At 41.3% G+C, this 25,341-nt stretch overlaps 1 protein-coding gene across 11 annotated transcripts in view; it reads right to left on the reverse strand.

Moving 5' to 3' along the window:
- MIA2 (MIA SH3 domain ER export factor 2) overlaps positions 1–25,341 on the reverse strand; it is a 107,619-nt gene that overhangs the window by 61,688 nt on the left and 20,590 nt on the right. For 4 of the 11 annotated variants that reach the window (XR_012516241.1, XM_074393533.1, XM_010339445.3 and 1 more), the window contains 3 exons: positions 7,895–8,026; positions 5,405–5,426; positions 5,229–5,317 (listed from right to left, as the gene is read on the reverse strand). Coding sequence is in view for 10 of the 11 variants with exons in the window: in XM_074393533.1 (XP_074249634.1) it covers positions 5,229–5,317; positions 5,405–5,426; positions 7,895–8,026 (243 nt within the window). In the remaining variant the exon portion in view is untranslated. Of the gene's footprint in view, positions 1–5,228; positions 5,318–5,404; positions 5,427–7,894; positions 8,027–17,138; positions 17,340–17,360; positions 17,803–17,838; positions 17,958–18,157; positions 18,319–18,360; positions 19,400–19,466; positions 19,613–25,341 lie in introns of those variants that run through there. The other 7 variants (XM_074393537.1, XM_010339446.3, XM_003928806.4 and 4 more) reach the window with 6 other exon arrangements.

Consider the following 25,341-nt stretch of genomic DNA (forward strand, 5'->3'; position numbering starts at 1 on the left):
AGCTATTTTTTTTTTGTATTTTTAGTAGAGACGGGGTTTCACCATGTTGACCAAGATGGTCTCGATCTCTTGACCTTGTGATCCACCCGCCTCGGCCTCCCAAAGTGCTGGGATTACAGGCTTGAGCCACCGCGCCCGGCCAATTTTTTGTATTTTTAGTAGAGACAGGGTTTCACCATGTTGACCAGGATGGTCTCGATCTGTCAACCTCGTGATCCACCCGCCTCAGCCTCCCAAAGTGCTGGGATTACAGGCTTGAGCCACCACGCCCGGCGGTGTTTAATTTCTTACAGCAGCAAAAGGAAATTAACGTCCTTACCAACCAGAACTTGCTACCTTGGCTGGGCACAGTGGCTCATGCCTGTAATCCCAGCACTTTAGGAGGCCAAGTCAGGCAGATCACAAGGACAGGAGTAAAATTAACAAGGTAAAATTAGCCGTGGGTGGTGGCATCTGCCTGCAGTCCCAGCTACTCGGGAGGCTGAGGCAGGAAGATCACTTGAACTGGGAGGTGGAGGTTGCAGTCAGCCAAGATCGCATTACTGCACTCCAGCCTGGATGACAGAGTGAGACTCCATCTCAAAAGAAAAAAAAAAAATGAAATTGAATTCTTACTTTATATAATACACAGAAATCAACTCAAAACGAATAACAGACCTAAACATAATACCTGTAACCTCAAAACTCCTAGAAGAAAACATAACAAAAAAAGTTCCTTGACATTGGCCTTGGTAATAATTTACTGAGTATCATATCAAAAACTTAGGCTACAAAAGCAAAAAATAAGTGAATAGGACTATGTCACACTAAAAAGCTTCTAGACAGCAAAACAAACAATTAACAAAATGAAATTTCCTTTGAGCTGAAGCTGCAAGGTAAAAAAATTAAAAAACACATAACTATAGTAAAAAGGCAACCTACAGATTGAGAAAAAAACACATCAGATAAGGGGTTAATACTCAATATTTTGAAAGACCTCATACAACTCAACAGCAAGAAAACATATAACCTGATTAAAAAACAGGCAAAGGACTTGAATAGATATTTCTCTGAAGATGACATGAAAATGGCCAACAGGTATATGAAATGGTATTCAATATCACCAATCATCAAGGAAATGCAAATCAAAAACACAATAAGATACTTCTTCACATCTGTTAGAATAGCTATTATCAAAAAGACAAGAGAGATGACAAGTATTTGTGAGGGTGTGGAGAAAGGAGAACCGTTATACAACAAACCTCCATGATGCAAGTTTACCTATGAAACAAATCTGCACTTCTACCTCTGAACTTAAAAGTTAAAAAAAAAAGGGAACGCTTTTTCTAGATAAGAAAAGAGAAAGACATAGAGTAGATCCTTTGAATAACACTGTTTTCTTCAATATTGTTTCATTATAACACTGATGAAAAAAAAACAAACTGGATTCAGTATACATTGTTTCACTTAAAGTCAATTTCCAAGAACCTATCAAGGACTTTAAGGGCTTACTGTACACTACTGCCAGGGAATGTAGATCAATACAGTCATTACAGAAAACAGTATGGAGATTCGTAAAGAAATTTAAAATAGAGCTACTATATCCAGCAAACCTTCTTCCAGATATTTATACAAAAGAAATGAAATTGGCACCTTGTACAGACAGCTGCACATCCATGTTCACTGCAGCATTACCTGTAGCAGCCAGTATGGGGACAACCTAGGTATCCATCAACAAACAAATGAATAAAGAAACTGTGGTATGTATTTAAAATGGAGTATTATTCAGCCATAAAAAGGTGGAGATCCTGCCATTTGCTACAACACAGATGGACCTAGAAAACATTTTGCTAAGTAAAATAAGCCAGATAAAGAAAGAAAAATATTGCATGACCTCACTTATATGTGGAGTTTTTGTAAAGGTCAAATATACAGAAAGAATAAAACAGTGGTTAGAAGGGTTGGGTGGGAGGGAGGAAACAGAGACATGTAGGTCAAAAACTACAAAGTAGAAAATATGGCCCAGCATGGTGGCTCACACCTGTAATCCCAACACTTTGGGAGGCTGAGGCAAAAGGATCACCTGAGCCCAGGAGTTTGAGACCATCCTGGGGAACATAGGGAGACCCCCCCATCTCTACAAAAAATTTAAAAATCAGGCAAGCATGTATCATGTGCCTGTACCTGAAGCTACTCAGGAATCTGAAGTGGGAGGATTACTTGAGCCCAGGAAATAGAGAGTGCAGTGAGTCAAGATCATACCACTGCACGCCAGCCTGGGTAATATAAGACCCTGTCTCAATAAAAGAAAATATGTGGGATGAACAAGTTAAAAGATCTCTTGTACAACATGAGTTCCATAGTTAATAACAGTGCATTGTATTCAGGATTTTTGTTAAATGAGTACATTATAGCTGTCCTTAGTGGGGTGGGTGGGCAGGGAACAGGTAACTATGAGAGATAAAGGATATGTTAATTTGTTTCACCGTAGTAACCATTTTACTATATATGTATCTTACCATGTTTATACCTTAAATATACACAATAAAACTTATTTTACAAAAAATAAACTAAAATAACATTATCTGAAATTTCTAATGTTCCTAGCCTAGCTGCCTATGAAAATCAGTTGTAAATCCTCACTGAAGAGAGATGACAGCATCCACAGCTTCAAAATTATCTCTACAATTTTTTTTTTTTTTTTTTTTTTTTTTTTTTTTGAGACAGAGTGTCGCTCTTGTTACCCAGGCTGGAGTGCAATGGCACGATCTCGGCTCACCGCAACCTCCGCCTCCTGGGTTCAAGCAATTCTCCTGCCTCAGCCTCCTGAGTAGCTGGGACTACAGGCACGCGCCACCATGCCCAGCTAATTTTTTGTATTTTTAGTAGAGACGGGGTTTCACCGTGTTGACCAGGATGGTCTCGATCTCTCGACCTCGTGATCCACCCGCCTCGGCCTCCCAAAGTGCTGGGATTACAGGCTTGAGCCACCGCGCCCGGCCTATCTCTACAATTTTTATCATACTATCACTGACACTCAATGTAAAATAACCTGGCATTCAAGAGGACAAGACTTGACTAAAAAACAAGAAAAAAAATGAGCACCAAAAAGAGACTACTGGATAACGCAGTAGTAATTAAAAATGGAGTTCTTAGCCAAACATTAAAATAAGAAAGAATATGCAGGTGTCTGAAAACCAGAAAATAAAAATAATAAATAAATAAAATAAGAGAGCATAGGTCGGGTGTGGTGGCTCACACTTGTAATCCTAGCACTTTGGAAGGCCATGGCGGGCAGATTGCCTGAACTCAGGAGTTCAAGACCAGTCTGCGCAACACAGTGAAACCCCATCTCTACTAAAATACAAAAAATTAGCCAGGCGTGGCGGTGTGCGCCTGTAGTCCCCACTACTCAGGAGGCTGAGGCAGGAGAACTGCTTAAACCCAGAAGGCGGAGGCTGCAGTGAGCCGAGATCACACTACTGCACTCCAGCCTAGGCGACAGAGTGACACTCCATCTCAAAAAAAAAAAGAAAAAAAAAAAAAACCACAAAAATAAGAGAATATAATGTATAAAAGAAATTTAAAAATAGTATTGTACCAGAGGAAAAGAATTACAAAAAGAGCCAGAATAAAACTGCAGAACTGAAAAAGGCAAGAGATGAAAATAAGATCTTAATGGATGGTTTAATAAACATAAATGAAAACAACTGGCAACATGGAAGCTAGATAAGAAGAATATATCAAGACTGAACTGTGGGCAAACAAAAACATGGAAACCCCGGAAAAGAACATCAGAGACAGATGAGATATAATAAAAAGTTAAAATACACTTTTTTATAGTCCCAGAAAAAAAAAGAAGAAAGGGCAAAAATAATATGTGGAAACAATCAAGAGTATTTCAAAACCAATAAAAGGCAAAACACAGTGGCTCACAGCTGTAATCCCAGCACTTCGGTAAGCCAAGGCAGGAGGATTGCTTGAACCCAGGAATTCGAGACCAGCCTGGGCAATGTGGCAAAACCCCATCTCCATGAAAATTTTTTTTTAATTAGCTGGGCATGGTGGCTGGCACATGCCTGTATCCCAGCTACTCAGGAGGCTGAGGTGGGAGGATCACCTGAGCTCAGGAAGTGGAGGCTGAAGTCAGCCAAGATCACACCACTGCACAGCAGCCTGGGCAACAGAGGGAGACCCTGTATCAAAAAAAAAGAAAAACAAACAAACAAAAAAACTAATAAAAGACATTAAGCTACAGATTCTAGAAGTATCATAAACCCCAAAAAGGATAAATAGAAAAAAAAAAAAACACACCTAGACAAATCATAGTAACACTGCTGAAAGCCAGAAACAAAGAAAAAAATGATTAAAATAGCCAGTATCTTATACACTTAAACTATACCAATACTACTTACTGAAAAGAAAATACATACCCACAAAAAAAAACCTGAAGAATGCTCATAGTAACTTTATTCATAATAGCCAAGAACTATAAATTAACCATACCAGATACCAAGACTTGTTATAAAACTACACGACATAAAAAAGCATGTTATTGGCAAAAAACAAACAAGAAAAAGGCCAACAAAATACAAGATTTAACAGAAACAGACTCATATATATTCAGTGACTTAAGAAGACGACACTATAGAACAACTGAGAAAAGATGGTCCTTCCAATAAATGGCATTGGTTAACTCGATACACACAGATAAAAATCTGAATCTTACACACACACACACACCCTCAACTGCACCATCAGCTATGATTTTAGATGGATCAAAGACTATTACAGACTGAATTGTGTCCCCACAAATTCATATGTTGAAACTCCAACCCCCAGTACCTCAGAATGTGACTCTATTTGAACACAAGGCCTTTGGAGGTGGTGAAAATAAGTTAACACTGTTAGGGTGGGCCCTAATCCAATCTGACTGGTGTCTTTATGAGAAGAGAACATTCAGATACACAGACAGACACCAGAAATGTGCACATGCAGAGGATGTGTTTGTGTGCTCGACCTCATCGGTCAGGAAAACACAGAGGGAAAGCATAAGGAGATACCACTGTACACCTACTACAATGATTAAAATTAGTAAGACCGGTTAAGTGTTGAATATGAAAAGCAAGAAAAATCTCATACTCTGCAACAAAGCATTCATAATCTTAAATATACACAAAAGCACCTACAGTGAGAAGTATAAAGTTCTCTGACTCTTAAGATGAATATTATTTTCAAAAATATCTTACCTCTTTTTGAACAAGGCTAAATTTTTCAAGTAGTTTACATTTTTCTTCAATTAGTCCAGAAAGCATTACAGCAAGCTTTTTCTCTCTTCCTAAAATCAAGCCAATATCATCATGAGTAAATTATTCTAAGATTTTACATCACAACAATGAGATTTAAAGCAGAAAAAAGAACTTACCCACATATAGCCGACTCCTAACCTGAAACAAATTTTCAACAAAAATATTAAAACAAATACACACTCAAATAAACCAATTTTTTAACATCTACTACCAACTTAAAAATATGGGTTTCTTATCGCCTTCGTATAAATACAAGTAAACCGAAGGTATTCTATTTCCAATGAGAAAATAAATGCTACCTTTTTTTTAAAAAAAAAGAGTCTTGCTCTGTCTCCCAAGCTGAAGTGCAATGGTGCAATCTCAGCTCACTGCAACCTCTGCTTCCGGGTTCAAGCGATTCTCTTACCTCAGCCTCCCAAGGAGCTGGGATCACAGGCACTCTCCACCATGTCTGGCTAATTTTTATATTTTTAGTAGAGACAGGGTTTCACCATGTTGGTCGAGCTGGTCTAGTACTCCTGACCTCAGCTGATCTACCCACCTGGGCTTCCCAAAGTGCTGTGATTACAGGCATGAGCCACGTCGCCAGGCCTAAATTCTACTTATTAAAGGCTCCCTATTGAAGATTCACATTGTGAATTAGCAAATTAAAAGCTCTGAAATAACTTTACTCTAAAGATACTTGTTTAATTTCTTTGACCCTAAAAAAATAATCTCAAGAAGACCCCTAGGCACGGTGGCTCACATCTGTAATCCTAACATTTTGGGAGACCGAGGTGGGTGGATCACGAGGTCAGGAGATCGAGACCATCCTGGCTAACACGGTGAAACCCCGTCACTACTAACAAAACACACAAAATCAGCTGTGCGTGGTGGGACATGCCAGTAGTCCCAGCTACTCAGGAGGCTGAGGCAGTAGAATTGCTTCAACCCGAGAAGCAGAGGTTGCAGTGAGCCAAGATCACGCCACTGCACTTAAACCTGTGACTGAGCAAGACTCCATTTCAAAAAAAAAAAAAAAAAAGCAGCAGCAGCCCCTATTATCATATTCCCTGATGCTAATATCCAAAATAAAACAGCAGAATAAAAGAGAAATGTTACATAGGATCATAGACCTGAACTGACTAAAGGAACAGTAAACTAAACTTTTTTATTCCTTAACCTCTCAAATAATGAAGCAGGGGGGAATTCATTTGTAAAAGGATCAGTCTTAGGGCTAAGGTAACACAAACAAGCAGAAAAGAAATGAGGACTTGAATCATCTACAGAATATGAATAGAGATAAAATTAAATGGGAAACATTTAAAAAACAAGATACTCTACAATAGTATAGATGAAGAATGGATAAGTGAACTGATTTCAGTTCCTCATACTGAGGAACTCTCTCAAAAGGTACAGAAAACCATAAAGAAAGTGAGTAATAGAAGTTAAGAGATATGGAAGTCAGACGTAGAAGGGCCAACATCTGAAAAATAGCAGTCCCAAAAATGCACGAAAATTTTCCCAAAATTAGGTCAGGTGTGGTGGCTAATGCCTATAATCCCAGTACTTTGGGAGACCGAGGCGGGCAGATCACTTGAGGCCGGGAGTTCTGAATAACACAATGAAACCCCATCTCTACCAAAAAAAAATACAAAAATTAGCCAGGCATGGTGGTGCAGGCCTGTAATCCCAGCTACTCAGGAGGCTGAGGCAAGAGAATCACTTGAGCCCAGGAAGCAGAGGTTGCAGTGAGCTGAGATCATGCCACTGCACTCCAGCCTGGGTGACAGGAGTGAAACCCTGTCTCAAAAATAAATAAAATTTTCCTGAATTAAAAAAGATGAAGCTGGGCACTGTGCCATGGGTCTGTGTAGTCCCCCAACTACTCAGGAGGCTGAACAGAGTTGCATAAGGCCAGGAGTTTGAGGCTATAGTACACTATGATTACATCTGTGAACAGCAACTGCACTGCAGCCTAGGCAACACAGTGAGATCTCATCTCTTTAAAAATATATATATGTGAAAGATCTTATATTAAAAGATTCAAGTCGAGCATGGTGGCTCACACCTGTAATCCCAGCACTTCGGGAGACTGAGGCAGGAAGACTGCTTGAGCCCAGGAGTTCAAGACCAGACTGGGCAACACAAGACCCTCATCTCTTTATTTTTGATACAGGGTCTCCCTCTGTCACCCAGGGCGGAGTGCAGTGTCACAATCACAGCTCACTGCAGCCTCGACTTCCCAGACTCAAGCAATCCTCTCACCTCAGCCTCCTGAGTAGCTGGGACCACAGACAGGTATTCCCATGTCCAGCTAATTTTTGTATTTTTTGTAGTGATGGGGTCTCACCATGTTGCCCTGGCTGGTCACAAACTCCTAAGCTTAAGCGATCCCTCTGCCTTGGCCTCCCAAGTGCTGGGATTAGAGGTGAGAGCCATGACACTGGGCCTGACTCCCATTGCTGACCCTCATCTCTTAAAACAAAACAAAACAAAACCAAACCCTCTGAATCCCTACATAGTTCCTAACTTGTTTCCTTAAAATAACAAATATTATTTGTTATTTTATTTGTTCAGTCCAGTGACAGAATGAACATTCTCTTAGTACAACACTGGTTACTTACCGATCTAAAACTTCTCCACAAAAAAAAGAGAAGAGCACAAAATCCAACAACAGCTGCACATATCACCAATTCCCATGGAAAACCATAAGGATTAGAATCTGGTCTCATACCTTCAGGCAGTGCTGCCACAACCTTCAAGATAAAGAAAAGTAAATCCTTAAAAATGCACTTTTGATAAAAGATACTGATTACAAACGTAGGTTAAAGTTTATGTGGTTAACATAAAATGGGCTGCCTAACACCAAACAGAGGGTATCAGAGTACATTTTTCTGGCAACTTTCAATCACTATCGCCAAGTAAAGAACAGCAGTAAGGTGAAATGCAATTAACTTCAAACTGGAGTTCTACAGAGGTGCCTCAGAACTTCTGAGGATGAGAAGAAGAGAAGGCCAAAGAAAGAAGCTGAGTGACCTGGGGTTCAGGTACTCTTAACCTGATTTCAACTAGTTTAGGTTTTATGTGTAGAGTATAATCAGTTCCCCAATATACAATTTTCCTACAGGAAAAAAAAAATCAAATTGCAGCTTTAAAAATAAAAAGTTTAATTCAAAGCCAGCCTGGACAACAAAATAAGACCTATCTCAAAAACTAAAAAAAAAGTTTTGAACACCACTGATAGAGCTTTGGGTTTAGAGTTTCAATTTCTCCACCCTGCCTCTATAGGTCCCTTCTCTTATGTGTAATGAGAATAATACTGTTTGAACATGCCAGATAGGTGCTCAATAAAGGGTAATTATTTCTATTATCTCCTCCAAAGACCCTGATCTTCTGACCATGGCCTTTCCACATTACTTCTCCCCACAGCAGATCCTCAGCACAACACAGCCTAAGGCTTTTCCTGTTGCCTCCATATTTCACCTTTCTCTGAGTTAGCCCATTACTCATTCTTACCCAATGGGATTATTCTGCTCTTCCTTACCAGACCCAAGATATTACTCGATCAAAAAGAAAAGGAGAAAGGTAAGAGGAAAAAAGAAAAATGCCATCGTAAGAACATTCTGAAGTATGATCAGATTTGATTCTTTTCAGGCTTTAACCCAAAACCTCTACAGCAAATCTGCCTTGTAGGCCCTTTCTGCCTATAAGAACAGTCTTTTATAGTTATTTTCCTCTTCAAAATCTTTTATCACTCCCATCCAAATATGTACTCCTTCCAAGTTGCTATCTATATTTCATTAATCTGTACCAAACAAACATGATTTTACTTCTAAAAAATATCCCTTTACCCTGATCTCTGCTTCTGCCTCTCTACATTACCCTAGGTACCAGTTCATAGAAATCTAATGTAATTACAGGCAATTGATTATTTAAAAAAAAAAAAAAAGATACTTATTTTTGCCATTGGGGAAAAAAGGCACTCAATACACAATACCAGGGAGAAAAGAAGTTCTTGTCACAGTTTACATACTTCCTAAGCATCTTACTTTCAGCTAACGTATTCAACACACAGATGCACACTACCTCAAAAATCGTGTAATCAATATGATTTATGGCACTATACTTTAAAAGGCAATTCCAAAAGCATCTCTTAGATCAAATATGTAATTATCTTTAGTACAATAGTATTTCTTAGATTCAATCACATTTTATCAGCTCTGCTCTTCTAAAAGGACATGGTAAATTCTAGTTTAAAGGCCGGGGCCAGGGCCGGGCACAGTGGCTCATGCCAGCACTTTGGGAAGGCAAGGTGGGCAGATCACAAGAGGCCAGGAGTTTAAGACCAGCCTGGCCAGCATGGCAAAACCCCATCTCTATTTAAAAATACAAAAATTAGCCAGGCATGGTAGTGGGCACGTGTAGTTCCAGCTACTAGAAAGGCTGAGGTAGGAGAATCCCTGGAACCCAGAAAGCAGAGGTTGCAGATCATGTCACTGCACCCCAGCCTAGGTGACAGAGCAAGACTCTGTCCCAAAAAAATTAAAAGAAAAAAAAAGGATTAAGGAAATAATGGAAATTAAGAAATAATTTTTTTTTTAAATTTAAAAATAAAAAATAAAATAAAGCCTTGATTGAGCTGGTTAGATCTGGTAGACTGAGGAAAGGCAAAGAATCTGAGTCTTGGCCGGCCACGGTGGCTCAGTCCTGTAATCCCAGCACTTTGGGAGGCCAAGATGGGCAGATCACTTGAGGTCAGGAATTTGAGACCAGCCTGGCCAACATGGTGAAACCTCGTCTCTACTAAAAATACAAAAATTAGTTGGGAGTGATGGCGTGACCCTGTAATCCCAGTTACTCGGGAGGCTAGACACAGAATTGTTTGAACCCAGGAGGAGGCTACAGTGAGCAAAGATTGCACCACTGCAATTCAGCCTGGGTGACAGAGCAAGACTCCAACACACACAAAAAAAATCTGAGTTCTAAAAGATTCACCTCAAATTCATTACTCTGGTTTAAATTATTCTGGCTTTCTCAAGGAGAATTTTTACTCTCAGATTTTACCTAAAAATTTAAAAGCCAGACAAATATATCACAAGAAAAGAAAATCAAACACCAATATATCTTATGACTACAGATGCAAAAATCCACAACAAAATATTAATAAACCAAATCCAGTAGCATATAAAAAGGATTATGTACCAAGACGAAGTCAGATTTATCCCAGAAATGCAAGGTTGGTTTAACACACAAAAATGAATTAATGTCATAAACCATATTAGGAGAATGGAGAGGAAAAAAAACACATGATCATCTCAACAGACACAGAAAAAGCATTTGATTATATCTAGTACACTTTCATAATCAAAACATTCAACAAAAATTAGCCAAGCATGGTGGCACATGCCTATAGTCCCAGCTACTCAGAAGTCCAAGGTAGGAGAATCACCTGAGCCCAGAAAGTCAAGACAGCAAGACAGAAGTGAATCATGATCATGCCATTGCACTCCAGCCTGGGCAACAGAGTGAGACCCTGTCCCAAACAAACAACAACGACAAAAAAAAAACCACACACTCAACTAAGTACAATCTGAGGGAATTTCCTCAACTGACGAGGAACATCTATACAAAACCTACAATTAGTATCGTACTTAATGATGAAAAAAAAAAAAAAGCTTTCCTCCTATGATCAGGAACAACAATGTCCACTCTATTAACATTTACTCAACATCATAATGGAGGTTCTAGCCAGAGGAATTAGGCAAAAAGAAAGAAATAAAAGGCATCCAGACGAAAGAAAGAAGAAAAACTGTTTGAAAATGATGTAATACTACTATATATACATAGAAAATCCTAAAGAACCTATGGAAAAACTATCAGAGCTAATAACAAGCTCAGCAAAGTTGCAGAATACAAAATCAACATAGAAAAATCAGTTGAATTTCTATACAAAGAGCAACCTGAAAATGAAATAAAGAAAACATTTCCATTGCCGGGCGCGGTGGCTCAAGCCTGTAATCCCAGCACTTTGGGAGGCGGAGGCGGGTGGATCACAAGGTCAAGAGATCGAGACCATCCATGGTCAACATGGTGAAACCCCGTCTCTACTAAAAATACAAAAAAATTAGCTGGGCGTGGTGGTGCGTGCCTGTAATCCCAGCTACTCAGGAGGCTGAGGCAGGAGAATTGCCTGAACCCAGGAGGCGGAGGTTGCGGTGAGCTGAGATCGCGCCATTGCACTCCAGCCTGGGTAACAAGAGCAAAACTCCATCTCAAAAAAAAAAAAAAAAAAGAAAACATTTCCATTTACAATAGCATCAAAAAGAATATTAGGAATACATTTAACCAAGTGCACGCTGAAAATTACAAAATACTGTGAAAAGAAAATAAGGAAGACCTAAATAAATGTAAAGCTACTCCATGTTCATGGGCTGGAAGACTTGTTTGTTTGAGACAGGGACTGACTCTGCCGCCCAGGCTGGAGTGCAGTGGTACAATCTTGGCTCACTACAGCCTCGCCCTCCCCAGGCTTAGATGATCCTCCCACCTTAGCCTCCCAAGTCGCTGGGACTACAGGCACGTCCCACTTGCCCAACTAATTTTTTTAATTTCTTTTGGAGACAGCGTTTTGAGAGTGGCAGGAGGCAACCAAATGCCTAAACAGATAGGGGCAGCCGCCTAGTGAAACCCCAATTCCAAGCAGAAGACAGTTTAAAGCTTGAAAGCCAAGCTACAAGTTAAATCCTTGGACCAAACTGAGAACTTGCCTTCCTGTTTGGTGTGTTTTCCTCAGATTGATCCCCACTCTTCACCTGTTTTACATATACCTGCCCTTTCCTAATTAGTTTTCTACATTGTCATGCCCATCTTTGAGTGGTGTCTTTGCTTTAACCTTTTATTGCATACTGCTTTTTTTTTTTTTTTTTTTTTGAGACGGAGTTTCGCTCTTGTTGCCCAGGCTGGAGTGCAATGGTGCGGCTCACCGCAACCTCCGCCTCCTGGGTTCAGGCAATTCTCCTGCCTCAGCCTCCTGAGTAGCTGGGATTACAGGCACACGCCACCATGCCCAGCTAATTTTTTGTATTTTTAGTAGAGACAGGGTTTCACCATGTTGACCAGGATAGTCTCGATCTCTTGACCTGGTGATCCACCCGCCTCGGCCTCCCAAAGTGCTGGGATTACAGGCTTGAGCCACCGTAATAAATTCTATTCCACTCACTCTCCTGGGTCTGCATGCCTAATTCTTCTTGGTTGTGAGACAAGAACTCAGACCTAGCTGAGCTAAGGAGCAGAAAGACTACCAAGTTGTCCGAGCTAGTCTCTAAGTCCCGGGCTCAAGTGATCTTCTCACCTTGGCCTCCCAACGTGGTGGGATTACAAGTATGAACCACTGTACCCAGCTTGAAAGACTTAATATTAAGACAGCAATACTCCCCAAACTGATCTACAAATTCCATGCAACCCCTATCAAAATTCCAACTGCCTTTTTTGCAGAAATGGACAAACTGAATCCTAAATTCCTAAAACTGAATTCCTCAAATTTGTATAGAAATGCAAGAAACTCCAAACAGCCAAAACAATATTGATAAAGAAAAACAATACTGATAAAGAAAAAGAATGTTGAAGGACTCATATTTCCCTACTGTAACTTACTACAAAGCTACAATAATCAAGACGTTGTATAAAAAAAAATTTTTAAGACAAAGTGGCAATGGCATAGGGACAGACGAATGAAATAGAAATGAGAGTCTAGAAATAAATCCTTAAATTTATAGTCAATTATTTTCAACAGTATCGAGACACATCAACAAAAAAAGAAGTCCTTTCAAACAAATCATACTGGAATAATCCAATAAATACCCACATGCCAAGGAATGAATCTAGACCCATTCTTCACAACGTATACAAAAACAAAATCACTCAAAATGAATCAAAGAACTAAGAGCTAAAACTCTTAGAAGAGTTAACTGTAAATCTTTGTAACCTTGTCTTAAGCAACTTTCTTAGATATGACACCAAAAGCAAAAGCAACCTAAGGAAAAAAAGATAAATTTGACTTAATCAAAATTTAGAACGCTTATGCTTCTAAAAACACACCAAGAGAGTGAAAAGAAAATGCACAGAATGAGAGAAAATCTTTCTAAATCATTTGTCTGATAAGCATCTACTATCCTAAATGTATACAGAATGGTATGATTCAACAATAAAAAGACAAATAACTCATTTTTTAAATGAGCAAAAGGAAATGAATAGACATTTTTCCAAAGAACATATAAACAATAAGCACATGCTCAACATCACTAGTCACTAGGAAAGCACAAATCAAAACAACGATGAGGCCTGATGTGGTGGCTCATATCTGTAATACCAGCACTTTGGGAGGCTGAGGCAGGAGGATCCCTTGAGGCCAGGAATTTAAAGCAGTACTGGTCCAAGCACCTGGACAGGAACTGCTGTGCCCATGAGGACAGTGTGGAAGGGGAGAGCAGGCTCTGTGGAGAATTTCCCAGCACTGCTCCGGTGGAGCCTCTGAGGCCTCCATGGAGCTGCCCAGCAGACAACCAGGGCAGTAGTGGGCTATGATCATGCCACTACACTCCAGCCTGGGCAACAAAGCAAGACCCCATCTCTTAAAAAACAAAACAAACAACAACAACCAAAAAAAAAAAAAAAAAAAAGGGTAAGACAGGGCGCAGTGGCGCACGCCTATAATCCCAGCACTTTAGGAGGCCAAGGCAGGTGAATTACAAGGCCAGAAGATTAAGATCATCCTGGCCAACATGGTGAAACCCCAACTCTACTAAAAATACAAAAATTAGCCAGGCGTGGTGGCACGTGCCTATAGTCCCAGCTACTCTTGAGGCTGAAGCAGGAGAATCGCTTTAACCCAGGAGGCAGAGGCTGCAGTGAGCTAAGATCCAGCCACTGCACTCCAGCCTGGGTGACAGAGCAAAACTCAGTCTTAAAAAAAAAAAAAAAAAAAAAAAAAAAGAGTGAAATACCACTCACTTGTACATTCAATTAAAAACAAAAAAACAAAATCACAAGCATTGGAAAAGATGTGGAAAACTAGAACCTTCATAAACTGCTGGTGGGGATGTGAAACGGTGTGACTGTGGAAAACAATTTGGCAGTCCTCAGAAAGTTACACATAAGGTAAATATGACTCAGCAATTCCATCCCAGGTATTTACTCAGGACAAGTAAAAACATATATAAAAACTTGTACACATAGCAGCATTATTCATAATAGCCAAAAAGTATTAATCCAAATGTCCATCAACTATGACATAAATGTGATATATTCACACAACAGAATATTTTTTCAGACAAAAAAAGAAATGACAGGCCAGGCAAAGTGGCTCATGTATGTAATCCCAGCATTTTGGAAGGCCAAGGTGGGCAGATCACTTGAGCCTAGAAGTTCAAGACCAGCCTGGGCAACATGGAGAAAAATACAAAAAATTCAAAAAATTAGCCAGGCCTGGTGGCACGTGCCTGTGGTCCCACCTATTCAGGAGGTTGAGGTGGGAGTATCACCTGAGCAGGGGAGGTCAAGGCTACAGTGAGCTGAAATCACACCACTGAACTCCAGCCTGAGTAACAGGAGTAAGACCCTGCAATACCAGCTCTTTGGGAGGCTGAGGCAGTTATGATTATGTTTTCTTGTTATGTGAATTTAAAAAAAAAAAAAAAAAGAAAAAAGAAACAAAGGTGTTACATGCTACAACATGCATAAGTCTTGAAAACATGCTAAGCAAAAGAAGCCAGACACAAAAGGGCCACACATATTATGACTATATGACACATGCAGAATAGACATGTTCATAGAGACAGAAAATAGATTAGCGGTGTCAAGGGATGGGGGTGAATTAGGACTGCTAATTAGTACAGAGTTTATTTTCTGGGGTGACAAAAATGTTGAGGAACTGTGCTGATAGTTACATTAACATAGAGAATATACCAAGAAAACACTGAAACAGACATGATAAAAGGATAAATTTTATGCTCTGTGAATATATCTCAATACAAAAAAATTTTTAAAACTAAAAAAAAATTTTGGCCGGGCACGGTGGCTCAAGCCTGTAATCCCAGCACTTTGGGAGGCCGAGGCGGGTGGATCACGAGGTCGAGAGATCGAGACCATCCTGGTCAACATGGTGAAATCCCGTCTCTACTAAAAATACAAAAAATTAGCTGGGCATGGTGGCACGTGCCTGTAATCCCAGCTACTCAGGAGGCTGAGGCAGGAGAATTGCCTGAACCCAGGAGGCGGAGGTTGCGGTGAGCCGAGATCGCGCCATTGCACTCCAGCCTGGGTAACAAGAGCGAAACTCCGTCTCAAAAAAAAAAAAAAAAAAAAAATTTTAAGCAGAACAATGTTGTGTCATCCTAGCCCCCAGGCCAGGGTAGTAGCATTAGAAAAAGAAAAGAGAAGAAAAAACTGTACAGGTGAATTCACCAGACTAAACTGCAAAATCTGGCTGCATGTCTCCATGTCTCTGTAAATTGGCAGGCCTATAAAAACGAAATCTTGAGTATTGCTGTTTTTAGTGAAGAAAGGGAAATAATGTGCAATCTGAAATTATCTCCCATCCCACAATATGCTTCTCTTCCTATACACCCTACCTCTATGAATGACAAGTTACCACAGCCAGAAACCTGGGAGTCATTCTAGATTCCTTCTGTCTCACCCTTCACATGCAATCAATAAAGTCAAACATTTTTTAGCTCTTAGAGGGTATTTCCCCATGCAGTATCTTATTTTCTATTCCTACTACTGACATCTCTCCCTTAATCCTTATTTCAAGTTTTGTTTCCCTAACATCTACATGCTACTATCAAAAAGAGCCTTTAAACCAAAATCTAACCAGTGAAAAGCCTTCAACAGCTCTCCAACCTGTACAGCACTTGGAATCTACTCACATCTCCAGCAAGCATCATTGCACATCACTCCCTAAACCCACTTTATACTCCAAGTAATACAGCTCCTGGTTCCCTGCACACACCGTGCTGTTTCAGGCCTCCTCTGTGTGTTATTTGCTCAGCCTGGAAAGACTTTCCTAACTGCTCAAGAAAATGTAATCTCTCCCACCTGTCAATTTCCCAAACATTTTGTGTGTATGCTTAGGTAAGCACTTCATCAGTTTCTACTTTGTACTTTTTTTTTAATCTTTTTTTTTATCCTCTCTCTCTTAACAGACATGATACAAGTGGCCAAAACTATGTCTTAGCCCATTTAGAATCTCCATAAAGATGTTCCTTACATATTAAACACATACATATATGTATGCACTAGGCAAACTATGAACTCATAAACTAACACTACAGCAATAGTATTTCTGATTCACATCGGGAAACATAATCATAACTGCCTCAATAATTATGTGGTCTTTTTAAATATTTAATCCGGTTTTTAAAAACACAGTGACATAAATGCATCTACACATGTCAACAAAGACACCTAGAAACACTTGAGAAAAATCTCTACAACCTGATTATAAACTAGACCCGGAAAAAAAAAAAAAAGTAAACACTGGGAATTTACTATCTCTAGACCGTACATTAACAAGACAGAAGTGAAGAACAATTTCACTTGTGATAGAGCATCTCGAAGGGGCATTCTTTACCAAAAACATGCAGAATCAAAATTTCAACTCCCCGCCCAACCTCAGGTGTCCTTTCAAGGTTCAACGACAAGTTACATCACTCATTTAATTTAAAGAACCAGTCCTCAAGTTTCTCACAGTCGAAGGAACCACGTGTCACCGACCCCTGCTAAACAACATAACGGAAGAGCTAATTAGTTTTAGGCATCGGGAAACATTTACGCCTTTGCAAAGTCCAGCTAAGCAAGTGCTTTCTTCACCTTCCAGAGCCCCAGGTCCTCTTCCACCACACAGAAACCACTCAAGTGCCCTACGAGTCCGCCTACTGCCTCGAGTACAGGCCGGAACCGGGCAGCAGGCGAGGACTGGCTTCGGGACCTCCGACCACCGCGGTTCGGAGCTCAAAGCCCGTCTGCCGCTTCCTTCCCCGGGCGGCTCCCGCGACCTCTGGGCCACAGAACTCTCAACGCGCCCGGCCTCACCCTGCGTAGCTCCTCCAAGACCAGCCCCAAGTACGGCTGAGGAGTAGCCCCGGGCTCCTCCATAGCGCCAAGACTGCTCTGGTAGTGGCCACAGTAACCCTGGCCGGCCGGGGCCACAATAAGCGGCGCAGAACACGCAGCCTCGGGTCCGGAACGCGAATCCGCACCCGGCAACCGGAGCGGACCACTGCGGAGCCGGCTGCGGGGGGAGCTGGGGGACACAGGCCTCACAGGCCCACGCTGCCCACGCCGGCCCCCTTGCGACACTTTACATCCTGAGGCACCGCAGGTCTGAGCCCGAGCCGCACGAGCCTGCGACGCGCCCTGTCCTCGCCACCCCACCCATCGGTTTGGTTTCGGCCAGGCGGCCGCTGGGAGGTAGAGAGGCGGGGAGACGCGGGCAGGCGCGAACTTCCCCTTCGCGCAAGCTTCGCAGACGTGTCCCGGTCGTTCGCTCTTAAAGGGGCCGGCGCTCTACCTAGCGAAGCCACCCAGTCCTCGTAGTAGAGAGGCTTGGGGCTGGAGAACAGGATTCGGCCTCCTACTCTGCGCTGTCGTGTGAGCCGCACGGCCCCAAAGACCAGGGCTGGGTCCCAAGGTCCCCGCCTCGGGCGGCCGCGATGGCGGCGGCAACGTTTCTGCTGGAGGCGCCTCCGCGCAACCCCAGCGGACGAATGCGGCGCGCCCCCTCGAGCTGGGGTCGGCGCCAGGCCCAGCCCCGACACCCAGGGCTTTCCTTGCGCCGCCCGGCTACAGCCCGCTGTCTGCGCCCAGCAGAAGCCCTGACGGCGGCGTACCCCAGGAGACCCCACCGGCCCGGGGAAGCCAGCAACCGCCGTCATTCCAGTCAGAAAAACGGCCTGTGGGGCGCCCGCCGGTGTGCCTGCCAACCGTGTCCGGACTTCGGACTTTGGACAGGAAGGCGTCCTGGCTCAGCTGGGTCTGGTCAGAGTTTAAACTGCCCCACGCAAGAGCACCTCGATCGGGTCTCCTCGCTTACCTGAGGCACCTGGGCACCTGCCAGACCCAGCTGTCTTCAATTCCATTGGTGCCCAGTGACCCAAATGAGAAATCAAGTCCCTGTAGACTTTGGCCCGGCGCAGCGCGCGCTGCTTTCCTCCGAGGAGAGGGGCTAAAAGTGGAACCTTGCCCTCTAAATTTAGGACCCTATTTTTAGGACCGTTGAATAAAGTGCCAAGTGCTGTACTTGTTCGCAGGAGACAGTTTTAGCGGACGTGGGTGTACAGGATAACCAATCTCATACATATGTCTTCCTTGCCAGCATAATCATTCTCATCAAATTCTGCCTTCTCAGGTCTTTGGTGAAGCAACTCAAAAAGGAGCAGATACTTCTTCCTAAACAAAACACTCAAGAGAACTCAGTAGATGAACAAAATCTTAAATCCTTGGGAAATTTTCCTGATGTAACTACTTGTAGCAACGAATTGTTACGCCATTTAAAAAATCAAAACCTGGCCCAAGTTCACAGCAAGTGATTGTCAGAACCAAAATGCGGCCTGGCTTTTTAGAACTCAAATTGCTGTTTCTCCTTTGCCACATCAGCCTAAGGAGTTTCAGGAAATGCTAGTATCGGAGTAGCCGAAATTGCTCAATAATTCTCCATTGTTAAGGTATAAGGTATTACACAACTTTCATACGTGTTAGACAGTATTAAAATTACATTAGTGCATAGATTATTAAAGTTAAAACAAGCATAATCAAACTTTTATCTTTAGAATTTCACAGAATCCTAAAACGATGTGTATGCCTCAATTAAAGCATTGTATTACTCAATAAAAATTCTTCAATGTGTCTGTACATTTTCGTGAGACTCCAGAATCATTTTCAGGTTTTAGAACTTACAAAAAAAAAAAAAAACAAGAAACCTCCTTTGCCCTCCCTAAGTCAGTCTGTGCCCCTCTCAATTTTCAATAATTACCATTCCAAATACTAAAAAGATTAAGGACAGGATAAATAAAATGAAAAGAAAGAGAAAAATCTAAGTTTCCCCCATAGTAAAAACACAGTAAAGCTTAACTAACTTAGGGCAAAATTTCAAACCTATTTTTTTATTCTGTATACTTAACAGTTAACATAGAAACTCACCTCTTCCTCCAAATTTTTCAGTTCCATTTCTTAAAAAGCTCATGTTAAAATTTCTTAACATGTAAATAAAGTTCTACCAGGCACCTCATATCCTTGAGAAAGATTTCAGATTCTAATATATCCTGCACTCTTCTGTTTCCACACTGTGATCCTCTTTTGACATTTGTGTGGTAAAGGGGTGCTACAGGTGGAGTTGTGACTACCAACTCATAACCCAATTTCATGGACCTCACTCCTTATTAAATATATAGATACTCACATATATATGGGCCTATTTTTTTGAATGTCATACATATTACTACCCTCTTTCTATAATTGAAAAGAAAAATCCTGAATTTGATAACTGATAAAAACCACAGTGTTTTATTCTATAACCTATTCGGAGAGAGTACATGATTTATAACATGCAAAAGATGTTCAAAGACTGTCCTCCATAACTAGACATGGAATTTTCTTGGTCTTATATAGTACCTGTTTTAAAGCAGATGTTAGAACAAATGCTGTTAGTGTTTGTAACAGATACTAGAAAACATCCAAGAACATCAGAAACATGCTGACCAGTAAACTTTGTTCACAACTCACACACTGATTTCCCTTTTGAAGGGCCCCATTGCAAAGCTGTAAGTACTAGTTACTCCCTTTTAATTAAACAGGCAATGTCACTGGCTTTAAGCTCTAGTACTTTAGAAGAAAATCAGAATTGTGGAGCCACATCTTTGATCTCTGTACTAGCGATGTAAGAGTTGTTCTCAAAACATATTGAATCAGGAACTACCTGTTGAACAACAGCTAGGTAATTTCCATTGTATATTTCATGAATAAATAGAGCATTCTACTTAAGAATATATAAATATTAGAACTCAAAGAGGCTCCTCAATTATGAAATACATAAAAAGTAGTGTTAAAAATAGAGCTACCATTGGACCCAGCAATCTCATTACTGGGTATATACCCAAAGAAAGTAACTTGTTCTAACAAAGGCACAAGCACTCTTAGGTTAATCGCAGCACTTTGCATCACAGTAGCAAAGACAGGGACTCAAGCTAGGTGCCATCAACAGTGGATTGGATAAAGAAAATGTGATACATATACACTGTGGAATACTATGCAGCCATAAAAAAAGAAATCATTTTCTTTACAGCAACGTGGATGTAGATAGAGGCCATTGTTCTTTTTTTTTTTTTTTTTTGAGACGGAGTTTCGCTCTTGTTACCCAGGCTGGAGTGCAATGGTGTGATCTCGGCTCACCGCAACCTCCGCCTCCTGGGCTCAGGCAATTCTCCTGCCTCAGCCTCCTGAGTAGCTGGGATTACAGGCATGTGCCACCATGCCCAGCTAATTTTCTGTGTTTTTAGTAGAGACGGGGTTTCACCATGTTGACCAGGATGGTCTCGATCTCTCGACCTCGTGATCCACCCGCCTCGGCCTCCCAAAGTGCTGGGATTATAGGCTTGAGCCACCGCGCCCGGCCGAGGCCATTGTTCTAAGCAAATTAATGCAGAAACTGAAAACCAAATATCACATGTTCTCATTTATAAGTGGTAGCTAAATCTTGGGTAGATACAGACATAAAGACAGAAAAATAAACACTAGGGACTCAAAAATGAGGGAGAGAGTCTGGGTCAAGGACTGAAAAACTTTCCACTGAGTACTATGTTCACTATCTGGATGACAGAATCAATAGAAGCCCAAATCTCAGCAACATGAAATCTACCCTTGTAACAAACCTGCACATGTACCCCGTGAATCCAAAACAAAAATGGAAAAAGAAAGAGAAAGAAGGAAGGAAGGGAGGGAGGAAGGGAGGGAGGGAAGGAGGGACGGAAAAGAAGGGAGCGAAGGAAGAAAGGGAGGGAGGGAGAGAGAGAGAAAAAAACAGAGAGGAAAGGAGGGAGCGATGCTGGCCACAATGGCTCAAGCCTATAATCCTAGCACTTTGGGAGGTTAAGGCGGAAGGATTCCCCTGAGCTCAGGCATTCCAGACCAGCCAAGGCAACATAGTGAGATCTCGTCTCTACAAAAAATTTAGGGGGAAAAAAAAAAAAAAACTACCCACCAGGTGTAGTGCCACATTCCTGTAATCCCAGCTACTCAAGTGCCTGAGATGGGAGGATTGCTTAAGCCTAGCAAGCTGAGGCTGCAGTGATCTGTGATAGTACCACTGCACTCCGGCCTGAGCAACAGGGCAAAAAAATAGAAAAGAGATAAAAGGAAAGACCTAACGGGAAATAAATTTTCAAAAGACATACATTAAATTTTCAGATTACTCTTGCCAAAGCACCTTGTGGAGATTTGAAAGAAATACTCTCCTACATTAAATTTTCAGATTACTCTTGCCAAGGCTCCTGTGGAGATTTGAAATACTCTCCTCTTTCCATCGTGGAATCAGGAGACTCAGTATACTAGTAGGTCTCTAAAATCTGCCTCCTTGGCTGGGAGGTCTGGACTAGGCAGAACTCACCACAGCACAGCAAAGCAGCTGTAGCCAGACTGCTTCTCTAGGTTCCTCCTCTCTGGGCAGGGCACCTCTGAAGGAAAGGTAACAGCCCCAGTTAATGGCTTACAGACAAAACCCCCATCTTCCTGGGTCAGAGCACCTGGGGGAAGGGGTGGCTGTGAGCAGCTTCGGCAGATTTAATAGTTCTGGCCTGCTGGCCCTGAAGCAAGCAGCTGATCCTAACAAGAGGGATTCTCTTAGCACAGCTGAGCTGTGCTAAGGGACAGTCTGCCTGCTCAAGTGAGTCCCTGACCCCCATGCCTCCTGACTGGGAGAGACCTCCCAACAGGTGTCGAGACACCTCATACAGGAGAACTCTGGCTGGCATCAGGCCAGTGCCCCTCTGGGATGAAATTTACAAAGGAAGGAGCAGGTAGCAATCTTTGCTATTCTGAAGCCTCCACTGGTGATACCCAGATGAACAGGTTCTGGAGTGGACCTCCAGCAAACTGCAGCAGACCTACAGAAGAGGGGCCTGACTGTTATAAGGAGAGCTGACAAACAGAAAGCAACATCAACAAAGGACCCCCACACAAAAACCTCATCCAAAGGTTACCAGCCTCAAAGATCAGAGGTAGATAAATTCATGAAGATGAGGAAAAACCAGCACAAAAATGCTGAAAATTCCAAAAATTATAATGCCTCTTCTCCTCCAAATGATTGCAACTCCTCTCCAGTCAGGGCACAAAACTGAACAGAGAATGAGATTGGCAAATTGACAGAAGTAGGCTTCAGAAAGTGGTTAATAACAAACTCCTTTGAGCTAAAAAAGCATGTTCTAACCCAATGCAAGGAAGCTAAGAACCTCAATAAAAGGTTACAGGAACTGCTAACTAGGATAAGCAGTTTAGAGAGAAACATAAATGACCTGATGGAGCTGAAAAACACAGCACGAGAACTTCGTGAAGCATACACAAGTATCAATAGCTGAATCAATCAAGAGGAAGCAAGGATATCACAGACCGAAGATCAACTTACTGAAATAAGGCATGAAGACAAAATTAGAGAAAAAGGAATGAAAAGGAAAAAACAAAGCCTCCAAGAAATATGGGACTATGTAAAAAGACCAAACCTCCAATCATTGGTGTACCTGAAAGTGATGGGGAGAATGGAACTACGTTAAAAAACACACTTCAGGATATTATCTAGGGCAGGTGTCCCCAAACTAAGGCCCGCAGGCCGCATGTGGCCCCCTGAGGCCATTTATCCGTCCCCCCGCCGCACTTCAGGAAGGGGCACCTCTTTCATTGGTGGTCAGTGAGAGGAGCACAGTATGTGGCAGCCCTCCAACGGTCTGAGGGACAGTGAACTGGCCCCCTGTGTAAAAAGTTTGGGGACACCTGATCTAGGGGAACTTTCCCAACCTAGCAAGACAGGCCAACATTCAAATTCAGGAAATACAGAGAACACAACTAAGATATTCCTTGAGAAGAGTAACCCCGAGACACATTATCATCAGATTCTCCAAGGTTGAAACAAAGGAAAAAATGTCAAGGGCAGAAAAGAGAAAGGTCAGGTCACCCACAAAGGGAAGCCCATCAGACTAACAGTGGATCTCTGCAGAAACCCTACAAGCCAGAAGAGAGTGGGGGCCAATATTCAACATTCTTAAATAAAAGAATTTTCAACCCAGAATTTCATATTCAGGCAAACTAAGCTTCATAAGAAAAGGAGAAATAAAATCCTTTCCAGACAAGCAAATGCTGAGGGATTTTTGTCACCATCAGGCCTGCCTTTCAAGAGATCCTGAAGGAAGCACTAAATATGGAAAGGAAAAACTGGTACCAGCCACCGCAAAAGCAAACCAAAATATAAAGACCTATGACGCTATGGAGAAACTACATCAACTAATGTGCAAAATAACCAGCTAGCATCATGATAACAGGATCAGATTCATATATAACAATATTAATTTTAAATGTAAATGGGCTAAATGCCCCCAGTTAAAAGGCACAGACTAGCAAATCGGATAAAAAGTCAAGACCCATTGGTGTCCTATATTCAGGAGATCCACCTCATGTGCAAAGACACACATAGGCTCAAAATAAAGGGATGGAGGAAGATTTACCAAGCAAATGGAAAGCAATAAAAAAAGCAGAGATTGCAGTCTTACTCTCTGATAAAACAGACTTTAAGCCAACAAAGATAAAAAAAGACAAGTGCCCTTAGATAATGGTAAAGGGATCAATGCAACAAGAAGAGCTAACTATCCTAAATATATGTGCACCCAATACAGGAGCACTCAGATTCATAAAGTAAGTTCTTAGAGATCTACAAAGAGACTTAGACCCCCACAAAATAATAGTGGAAGACTTTAACACTCCACTGACAATATTGGACAGATTAACAAGACAGAAAGTCAACAAGGATATCCAGGACTTGAATGCAGATTTGGACCAAGCAGACCTAATAGACATATACAGGACACTCCACTCAAAAAATGCAAGGGCGTTACATAATGGTAAAGGGATCAATGCAACAAGAAGAGTTAACTCATCCTAAATATATATGCACCCAATACAGGAGCACCCAGATTCATAAAGCAAGTTTTTAGAGACCTACAAAGAGACTTAGCCCCCCAACAATAATAGTGGAAGACTTTACCACCCCACTGTTCATATTAGATAGATCAACGAGAAAATTCACAGGAATATTCAGGACTTGAACTCAGCTCTGTACCAAGCAGACCTAATAGACATCTATAGAAATCTCCATCCCAAATCAACAGAATATACATTCTTCTCAGTGCCACATAGCACTTATTCTAAAATCAACCACATAAATGGAAGTAAATCACTCCTCACCAAATGCAAAAGAATCGGAATCATAACAGTCTCTCAGACCACAGTGCAATCAAATTAGAACTCAGGATTAAGAATTTCACTCAAAACCAACTTGATAACTTTTAAAGCTCAGATAAGTTTGCTTTCTAAAATTTCTTGAATTATTGCTTTCTTCACTTCATTTACTTTCTCTCCTGGAAATTCTATTCTTGGCATAAATCTCTTGGCTTATTCTACATTTTCTTTTTTTTACTCATAATTTCTACTTATTTTTCTTTTTTAGATAGTTTCTATATTTGAACTTTCAAATCACTTACTCAGTTTTCAGTAGTGCTGATTCCAATTTCTTCACATTTTTGGAATCGTTAAACCTAAAAATCATTTTTTTCCCAAAACCTTTGCTTTGTCATAATTTCTTTGTTATATTTGGAAAAAAAAAACTGCCTCCTTTAATTTCACATTGCTTTTGATGTGATGGAGTCATTTAAGAACTATCATTTTAATTTTCAAAAGAAAAATGTAGTGTTGATCCCTAGTACTTGAACATTAAAAAGAAAGTATGTTCTGCATAAAATTTACCTGAAACTACCAATGA

The sequence above is a fragment of the Saimiri boliviensis genome, chromosome 2 (assembly GCF_048565385.1).
Source record: "Saimiri boliviensis isolate mSaiBol1 chromosome 2, mSaiBol1.pri, whole genome shotgun sequence".
NCBI lineage: Eukaryota > Metazoa > Chordata > Mammalia > Primates > Cebidae > Saimiri > Saimiri boliviensis.